The sequence below is a fragment of the Montipora foliosa genome, chromosome 5, assembly GCF_036669935.1.
Source record: "Montipora foliosa isolate CH-2021 chromosome 5, ASM3666993v2, whole genome shotgun sequence".
Classification (NCBI taxonomy): Eukaryota; Metazoa; Cnidaria; class Anthozoa; order Scleractinia; family Acroporidae; genus Montipora; species Montipora foliosa.
Genome location: NC_090873.1, coordinates 30341919 through 30351918, shown reverse-complemented (window position 1 = coordinate 30351918; position 10000 = coordinate 30341919). Strand labels below are relative to the sequence as shown.

Sequence of the window (10000 nt, the reverse complement as noted above, 5' to 3'; positions counted from 1 at the left end):
TGAAAGGGCAGAAGTGATTTTCACCAACAATGGCTCAAGCATCATCGAGAATAGTGGATGGGCCATCTACGTTTCTACGATGCTATATCTTACTCGTGAGTCTGACAGTTTTGTGTGGAGTGAAGAAGACCTTCATAGAGACAAACTATTACATGTTAGCCGAGTTAATGGGAATCTCTATACATTTTCGCCTGTGGCCACAAATTTCATGATTTTACCCGGAGAATCCGTAAGATGCAGAGTAGGGACCTACTGGACCCCCTCAAGATTTCTAGTTGCGCCAAATTGGTACGTTGCCACAGGGGGATTGCAACCCAGAACGATTGCTAGCACCATAGGCGAGGAACTCACTTTCGTCAGTTACCTCCACCCGCCGTCCAATGGCATTTATGCCATAACTCCTGATTTTGGACATGCACTCCTCACAGTTATTCCTAAACCAAAGCAATTGAAAGCTGGTGATGGTAAAATTCTTATCAATCAGTATTGGACCGTAAATGCGGACAACCATTTGCAAAGTGAACGCTTGTTTCTGTCAGGTATATACATAATAATGTGTGTGAGTTATTTTCATTGAGCCTCTTCAATTCAGGTAGCGGGATAGTGCAGGCATATTGGATTTCATCTTCTAGTCTCAGTATGAGATAGTATGAGTGCTCTTAGTCATGTGATCAGTCGCCATGTTTTCCATGGGTAATCACATGATTTTGAGTGCAAAATTAAATTTGTTCAAAGACTGACAAAAGCAACAAGTGCTCATTTATTCCAAATTGCCCAAGAAAAATCATGTGATTATTTATTGATAATATATATTAAAGAATTGCGAGATTAGGTTATCGGAATTCATGCAAGGCATTCTTATCAAGCAATCACACAAAAATTGCGCCAGCCAGGGCTTGCATTTGATTTGATATGTGTGAATTTCTTTGATCATAGATCATTACCTCCTTTTACACTAGTGAATTACCTCTTTTCTCCACTGTGTTACCTGAAAACTGTTTTTTTTTCTTAGCCAATCAGAATGGATAATATTTTCATGTACATTACTATGACTGAAAGAACATACAGTATTTGCCTAAAATTCACTTTTTGGAGGACAACTTTGGAACAATAATGTTTGCTGTTTCTGTAATTAGTGAAACCGGCAATGTCGATGTAACGTCATGCCAGAACGCTTGGTAGTCAATGATTCCAACTGCCCTGAGAATATCATGTTTTAGAAGTTGTACTGATGATTGCCTTTTCTCTTAAGACAAGCTTGGCTTGAAAGAATCTTCCTTAACCAGACCCACGTCGAAGGCCATTTTGCTTAACCTGACCTCTGCTTTTCATGCTCGGAACGTCTGGACTGAATCGTATGATCTTCAAGTAGACAACTCGAATGAAATAATAACCATCACCGGTCAAGATCCTGCAGGAGTTTTTAATGGTATCCAGACTCTTCTCTCACTCACAAACGACAAAGGCGAGGTACCTCAGCTATCAGTTAAAGACTGGCCTCGCTTTTCTTATCGTGGTTTGATGGTTGATGTTTCTCGTAACTTTAAAACCAAACATCAAATCTTAAAAATATTGGACGCGATGGCGATGTACAAGCTGAACAAGTTTCATTTTCACCTGTCTGATAGCGAAGGATGGAGATTGGAAATTCCAGGACTCGCAGAATTGACAACGGTAAGCTTACATGTATTTGGTCTTCCTTGGGGATACCGTCGAATTTAGATGTAGCTGTCCATCATTTGAAAGCAAAAGTTTAGGAATAAATCTTTCCCCAGCTTTAAGAGTTTGAACTGCTCTTTCTTGAAGGCGTTGGAGAAAAGTCATCCACAACACTTTGGTTTGGCGAGATAAACGTCAACCGCGCAGGATTGTCGGCCACTTGTTACTTTTTATGGATTCACAGGCTTTGAGCTACGATTGACGCATTTAGTTTTTTACTTCTGATGATCTCCCAAAGGTTTCAGGGAACAAGGAACATGGCTAATTTGAACTGGAGAACAGACTAGTTTTTCAAGATAAGCGGAATGTAATTTCTCAAATCGCTTTTCGGGACCGAAATATGTTGACACTTGGTTCGTTTGGCAACACCTAATCGAAAAGCACTCTAATTCCTTTTCTAATTGTCCCTAGGTTGGGGCAAGGAGGTGCCATGACCTGGAAGAAAAAATCTGTATCTTGTCCCAGCATGGTTCAGGCCCCTACACCGGTTCATCTGGGACTGGGTACTACTCTACTGAAGATTACAGAGAAATACTACGCCATGCAAAGCAACGACACATTCTGGTGATTCCAGAGTTTGACTTCCCTGGGCACAGCCATGCCGCTATCAGAAGTATGTTAGCTCGTCGTGATGGACTGATAAAAGAGGACGGTGCACAAAGCTTTCTTCTAAGTGATTTGGAAGATGTTTCTCGTTATATTTCGTTCCAAGGATTTTTGAACGATGCCATTAACCCGTGCTTAGCTTCCACGTACAAATTTCTGGACCACTTATTGTCCGTTCTAGCTCGTCTTCATGAAGACATTCAACCTCTGACTTTGTTTCACTTTGGAGGTGACGAGGTTCCTTTAGGAGTGTGGGTAGACTCCCCGGCTTGCCAAAATATGACACAGAACTTGTCAGAGAACGGGGCACTTGTACGACAGTTTTTGATGAAACACTTTGTCAGAAAGCTCTCAAAGATAGCCCACAAACATGGCGTAAATATTGCAGGTTGGAGTGACGCGTTTACAGATGAAGGTAACGATGGATGGTACGTGTTAAGAAAAGCATTCTTAGATAACGAAAACCCAGTGGCTTATTTCTGGGGCGATGAAAAAGAGCACTGGCGATTACAAGCATTAATGGATAATGGATATAAGGTAATCCTCAGGAGGGTACTTTTGCTTTGATCTTAGTCCTGTACAGAGTAAACGTCCACCACAGTATATGGAATTTAATGACTGTGCTGTTTTCTCTCCAGATGGTACTATCGCCTTCGGATATTCTGTACCTTGATCATTCACCAAAGCCTGGCTTCAGTGAGCGAGGTCTGAACTGGGCAACTGACCATTCAAATAGCAGAAAGATTCTTAGGTATTCGCCGCCAGACAACGAAAACATTCTAGGTAAGTACAGTTACAAAAAAGTACATGTACGTTGAGCCGGTATTTCGTATCAATAACCTTGAAGACGCGCTTTAAATGGCGTGGTACATTCTGCACATGCGGATAATTTGCCAATCAACAGTGGGTGCATAATTTGTGCTATAAAAAAGCATTAATGGCAATGTGACCGCAATATGTTATTTTATGTTATGAGTCGTTCTTTTTGTCTAAATCTCCAGTCACTTTTCTCGCTCAAGAAATATCTCTTTAATTCAAGCGGGTTTCTGCGTTTCTATGTTGCTGTTTGCTGAAGGCATCTTTGGTTATCCGTCGTGCTATCGAATTCGAACAAAACTAGGGCTTGAATCCACCTCTTTGTAATGTGTCAAGAACTACAACATACAACGTCCCTAGCGGACAGGAGAGCAGGGGTGGCGCAATGGTCCTATTTCATCCTTCTTATTAATGATAATGTTTATTCAGCTCATATTGTTGTTTACATTTGATTTGAAATTCTTAATGAGGTTTCGGTAGCATTTTTTTTTTCTTTTTTCTTTTTTTTTTTTTTTTTGTAACGTGGCCCGATTCGGGAGTTAATGCTATACGAGGCTGGAGTTTTTAGTTGGTTCTTGGCCTTGCTTCGACACATTTCCGCGCAGCTACGTAGCTGTTTTGCGATCCCAGAAAAACTTCCAAATTCTTGTGCGACCTGAAAAGCGACCGCCTCCACAATGGACCGTATTCGTATTCTCAGTATTGGAATGGAACTAGCTTGCAATGGAGGCTAATGCGGGGAATGCTTTTCAAATGCAAATACCTTTTAATATATTTCCCTCGCAGTAGCTTCCATTGTAAGCTAGTTCCAGTCCAATTATGGTTTATTCGTTGAGGGCATTCTGAAATGCCACTCAGTGCGATTTAACTTTTTTTCAACAATCCTGAGATAATGCATCACAGAACATTGTTTAATTTGAAATGAATAAGAATTACACTGGTGGATTTGTCAAGAGCTTTATTAGGAATTTTAAGCCATGGCAACCTGATTGATGTCTTTTCATTGCATGAAATACCTCGCTAATCCAGAAACGCTCATTTTGGGAAATAAATTGCGATAAAGTTATAGACAATGCTTGCTCTTTCTTTGTGTCACGATCTTGGTCACGCTCTAAAATAATTTATTGTGGACTCCCTCGGCTGAAATGATATTTTCGTCGACTCCCAAATTGTTTTGTGGACTCCCTCGGCTGCACCTCGAGAGTCCGCTGACAACATTTGACCACTGTGATGACGAATGTTGTTGTCGATATGAGTACAGGCAAAGCTAGACCACAATCGATTTGTTAAATTACCTGATTTCCTGAAGCAAAGAAAAGGAATTTGAACTGTTATTTAAAGTTGTGATGTTGAAAATATTCTTTTAGGGATCGAAGGAACATTATGGAGTGAATTAATTCGTACCGCTGACCAGATGGACAGTATGATCTTTCCACGCCTTTTAGCTATTGCTGAACGAGCGTGGAACAAAGCACCATGGGATGATTATAAAGACAACCAAGTTAGAGAACAAGCCATTGATACGGAATGGGTCAACTTTGCTAACACGCTTAGCTATAAGGAATTGGAGCGACTTGACAGGATGGGCATAGCGTACCGTATACCACCTCCAGAGCCAAGGTATGTTCTTGCCGCGAAGAGTAAAAAATAATTAAACAAGGTCTGGCTAAGATTTTTTTATGTGAAAAATATCTTAGAATTGAAAAGGTATAAGATTTTGAGAAATTTCAAATTTAGGTGCTTTTCTTGGTTCTCACATGATGCCCCCGACTATTAATATGAACTTTCTGGCCCTCGTTGCTCTAAGATAAGGTCACTCATTGTCCAAAAATGCGCCCAAATTTGATATCTAACAGGTAGGGTTAGCGTTATTTTGGTTTGGTTAATCCATCTGTTTATCTGCACTTGAGAAGCCAAGTGTAGAGACCAGTTTGTTGCGTGTATTCTTTATATACCTGAACATGGGTGATGATGGAGTTATGGAGAAGCGTAAGGGGACACTTAGCTTTGGGCCGCTTAGCGCGACTTTCGTATGACCTTGAAAAAGTGTTCGCAGTTTGTTTCGCGGACCAATGTTTGTTAAGATTAAAACAAAGCTTCGTCTTATTCCCGCCAAGGAAACTTCAAATATGGGCAGTAAACAGCTCGATTACCCAACCACATTACTGCATTTCAAATGACGAAACGAACTTTCCAGAAAGTTCCATGGAGAGATGACGTTGTTTGCATCCGCGTTCGCAAAGCCAGTGAAAATTCACGCTCGTTTGTTTTTGTACGATAATCCAATTAAATGTTTTACATTCTTGTTTACGTTCTGTTTTCACGTTTAGTTTTCAAGGTCATATGAAGGTCGCTCTATCACAATCGGCGTTGTATCTAATTATTAATACTTGCTTTTCCGGAGTTAAATGAGGGGTATGGTGCAGTGGTGAGATCACTCGCCTCGGTTTACCCACCCCCCCCCCCCTCCTCCTCAAAAAATATGTACGATTTCATATCAATTGATTTGCTTTGATTTGTGCACAGTGTTCCCAGGTTGTGCTACAGCGCTAAATAACAGTGTTGACGTCGACACTTCAATAAAGTTCGTTGCCGTTATTAAATACCATAACAAAATATGGGCTTTACATGTTGAAACACTGAACCAAGCCACGAGGGGCTCGGGCCTGATTGTTTCTGCAATTGTCGTTGATTAAGATCTCCACATTAAGTCTTACGTGGAAGTTGAGTGCCCCGGAACGTGAGGGATGGAACCGTTGACCCCGCAACCCAGCCGCGAGTCTCGCCCGCCAAACCCATCTCCAGCCATAGCCCTTGTCATACTGAACTAGAAGAACAGTGAAGAGCCTACTATGTTAATACCAAGGGAGAGGAGGGACGGGGCATGTTTGGTACACAAAACTGCCCTTACGCTGAGCAGAGTAAAAATACGGGCATATGCGATGGCACACGGATAGACTGCATCAGAATACCTCTGACCCAGTGGAAGCCGGAAAGCCCTGACATCAACACCCAGAATGGCCCGCCAGCAGAACACGCAGTACGCCCATAAACGGCAACGCCACGCCAAGCACTGAGTACACATGAAGGTAGTCGTTAGCTAAGTTAAACTACATTTAATCCTATTTATGATATATTTACAGGTTGATTTGCAGAGAGTACTGCAATAAATTACAGGTGACAACAGAGTTACCAGGCCTTAAAGTTGAATACTCCACTGACAACGGAGTGACGTGGAATGAAACCACGCCAGAAATAGAAGTAAAGGGAAAAATGAAATTTAGGACAAGGTAAGACCGAGTCGAAACCCTCATTGCTGTTATGCAGGACACAGTCCAATTTTTTTAGTCTCTGGAGTCCAGTTATAACGTGTTAATGACAAAAAAAGGAACCCTTTCTAACTACGAGCCTTCAGCTTTGGAGAGCAGGGCTGGCGCAGTGGTGACAGCACTCGCCTCCCAGCAATGTGGCCTGGGTTCGATTCCCAGATTTGACGTCATAAGTGGGTTGGGTTTATTGGTTCTGTACTCTGCTCCGAGAAGTTTGTGCCCGGGTACTGCGGTTTCCCCCTCTCCTCAAGAACTAATGTTTGATTTCAGTTGACTTGTAATTAGCAGGCGAAAAGCCGCGCACTGGTGGCTCAGTTGGTTGAGTGCCGGCCGGACCAACACTCAGGGTCTTAAAATGACTGAGGAGAAAGTGTTGCCTTTGTAATTACACCCGCAAATGGTTAGACTTTGAAGTCTTCTCGGATAAGGACTATAAACCGTAGGCCCCGGCTCACAAATATCTTCCATGTTTATAAGTTCTCTGTGGGACGTTAAAGAACCCGCACACTATTCGAGAAGAGTAAGGGTTGAAGTTCCCGGTGTTGTGGCTGTCCACTGTGAGTGTTTTCTTTCCAGAAGAAGTGGCCGGCTTTGCATAATGTTTCTAAAAAGGCTTGTGGTGTATGAGGCCACCGAAGCTAAAACAGCCATAAGTCACAAGGACTTTCCGAGTGCTGGGACAAGTAGATGTAGATGTAGGTGTAGAGCCACCTGGCGGATGTACTGCCAATAAATAAGTCATTACGCTTGCCCAGAACGGATGATCCTATATAAAGGCAACGCCCATTTTTCTCTTCGTGTTTTTTTAATCTGCTATCGGAAACAAACTAATGGTACAAATTTGCCATAAAATGGAACAAAAGAAACCTTTGTTTTGGGAGCTCTGGTAAGCACATGATTAACAATGGTGAACCGTTAACCATCTGGCAGGAGCCCATGACCAGGAGTGTACAGAATTCATTGTACTTGGGGAACAGCGCTTTTACAGACCGATTTATTTTTAGAGTGATTTTCCCGCGAAACCAGACCTTTGCAGCTAATCACAATCTTGCATGAGAAATTGTTACCGGTGGAATTAAGAATGGTTACTCGTGCATCTTATTAAAAAAACTCGTCTCAAAAAAGAGCGGTTTTCACTTGAGTGTCGAAAGTAATTAGCGAATTGCTTTGGTTTGTGATTACTTCATTCAGTGATTGGTTCAAAGTTCTCGCGCCACTTTTTCAACCAATCGTGTCTCGCGCGGGCACATTTTCCCGCGCTTTGTGTCGGCTATGTGTAATTACTTCGAGTTTTGATTGGTTTACTGGATTGTCTCCGTCTTTTTTTATTGGCCAAAATTACTTTGGTTGACCTGTGAAAATGCCTTTGCATAGATCTAGTATTAAAGTTGTAGGCTCCCGATTATGGGTTCCTGGTTAGCGTCAAAGATATCTTCACCATTCTGTGAGATCTTGTAACGGGACAGCCTTTTAGTTTACATTGTCACCAAGGGGAGGTACCGTACTAACATTTTTCCGCTTTTGTTCCCTAGATCACCCGATCAAACGCGGTTTAGTAGGGTTGTAGAATTTGACCCTTGAAAGAATTTTAGGCAGGGAGAAGTAAAATGTCATCAACCTCAACGTCACTTCTTATCTGCGCGTGAGTGAGAGGAATCAAGAGGTATTATATGCATTACCTATGCGCTTCAAATCGGAGACTTCGGAGGACGCTGTTAGACCATGTCATGATGAAATTGTAAGGATCACAGCAAGTTGTTGGCGTCTTATTTTGGTTGTAAAGAAAAAAAAATTACAAGTGGGGAAAAAAAATTCAAACAAGTCGTTAAACGGTCGAAACAAATGGGTAAAAGATTATCCCCCTTTACCCAGGCCCTCAGGCCCGAGAAAAAGCGGTGGCGTAAATGGCAACTCACGTTCAAAACTGACCGATTGGACCTCAGACGGTTGGATCCAGGGAAAAGTGACGTCAGAGGCTCACTAGCTTAAAATTTCAGCGTGTGAACGCAGCTTATTATATATGTAAAGGAGTCTGAAAGCCCAAAATCCCCGTGCTGCATATTAATTCTGCGGCGTCACGTATTGGATTCTTAAACTAGTGAACCTTTGACGTCATTTTCTCCTCCATCCAGCTCTCTCAAGAACATAATGTTAGTAATGGCGGACCATTAAATAGGAAAATTACAGTTAAAATAAAGAGGTGTCTTTTTAAAATCAAGGCTTAAAACGTGGGTCACTTAGTGTTTTGTTAACATAGTTTTGAAATCCGAAGAAAAATATGAATTGATTTTTTGGTCACAGGGGCACTTTAAGGGAAATAAAATACAAGATACAAACTAGCAAATTACTTGGCACTTGGATTCAACAGTACAGAGCCAAAGGGGAGTCAGGATGGCTTAGTAGTTATCAACAGTGCCTTCCACCTCTGCGACCCGGGTTCAACTCTCGGCCCCGAGATCGTATGTGGGCTGAGTTTCAGTCGATCTCAACCTGACTCCGAGGGTTTTTCTCCGGGTACTCCGGTTTTCCTCCCTCAGCAAAATCGACTCACAGCCTATTCCATCAGGCTGTGGTGCTGTGCTCCGAGGTCATACATGGGTCGTGCTCAAGGGCCGAGCGCCTAGCCGGCAGCACAGCTCCTTCGGTCCGATCTCGTTGAGCCGCGCCCTTAGCAATTCAGTCTCGGACTGCGAGTAAGGGTGTTTAGCATGTCACGTATTTATTATTATTACTTTTGGACACTGGTTTTTCATAAAACCTGGTAATCGCAGTTGACCAACCTTGCGCTCTTCATGATTTCAGCAATGTTTAAACCCCTAACCTTAACATTAGAAATAGAAACAGCCCTGCAACTATGAGCAGAGTACTTAGTTTATGTCGATACCTGCAAATTCCGAAACTTGCTTAACCCATCGGGAAATAGTGTCCCTAGCTACTGGCCTAAAGGGTTTGACATAGCTTAATAATAACTGAGAATGATCTTTACGCAAAGGGTCAGTGCGATGGATATATTCCCTCAAATGTTGCACAACACAAAGTTCCTTGTCCTCTGGAAACGCCAAAAGTTCTATATAGGATGTAAATGTCTTCCTGGTTTAGTCTGCTTTAGCTTCTCATGGACAGAAAATCTATACCGATCATCCATGTCCTGTATGTAGTTAATATCAAACTTATGAATAGTTTGTCCCCGCTGGCCAGTGCAACATGGTTAACTTGAGTGTGAGTTCCTTACGGGTCCTTAAGCGGTAAAGTACTTGAAACACCGAAGGTCTTCAAATAATCCAACACAACGCGCACGCACCATATCTCGTATTTTGGTAGGGATGGTTTTAATTGAAAAATTACCTTCATGCAACGAACAACCAAAGGATGATCTCCAAACTTTTCATTGTTTTCCAAAATAAGGAGGGAAGAAAGGGCAGAACGGGCTGTGTTTACAGCACTGTAAGCAAGACCAGCCTTGTATAAGGAGACAAGAAATTCAATACCATTGTGTCCGGGTTGAAATAAATCAATATCCTTGTCAGCAC

General features: G+C 42.1%; 1 protein-coding gene across 1 annotated transcript in view; it reads left to right on the top strand.

The window, feature by feature from the left end:
* Positions 1 to 8684, top strand: part of LOC138003923 (chitobiase-like) — a 10317-nt gene extending 1633 nt beyond the window's left edge. The window contains exons 2-8 of the mRNA XM_068850242.1: positions 1 to 539; positions 1253 to 1674; positions 2131 to 2862; positions 2964 to 3108; positions 4509 to 4761; positions 6285 to 6431; positions 8003 to 8684. The exon at positions 1 to 539 is cut by the window's left edge and continues 175 nt beyond it. Of these exons, the coding sequence (XP_068706343.1) occupies positions 1 to 539; positions 1253 to 1674; positions 2131 to 2862; positions 2964 to 3108; positions 4509 to 4761; positions 6285 to 6431; positions 8003 to 8051 (2287 nt within the window). The 3' untranslated portion in view covers positions 8052 to 8684. The remainder of the gene's footprint in view (positions 540 to 1252; positions 1675 to 2130; positions 2863 to 2963; positions 3109 to 4508; positions 4762 to 6284; positions 6432 to 8002) is intronic.
* Positions 8685 to 10000: the final 1316 nt, after the last annotated feature.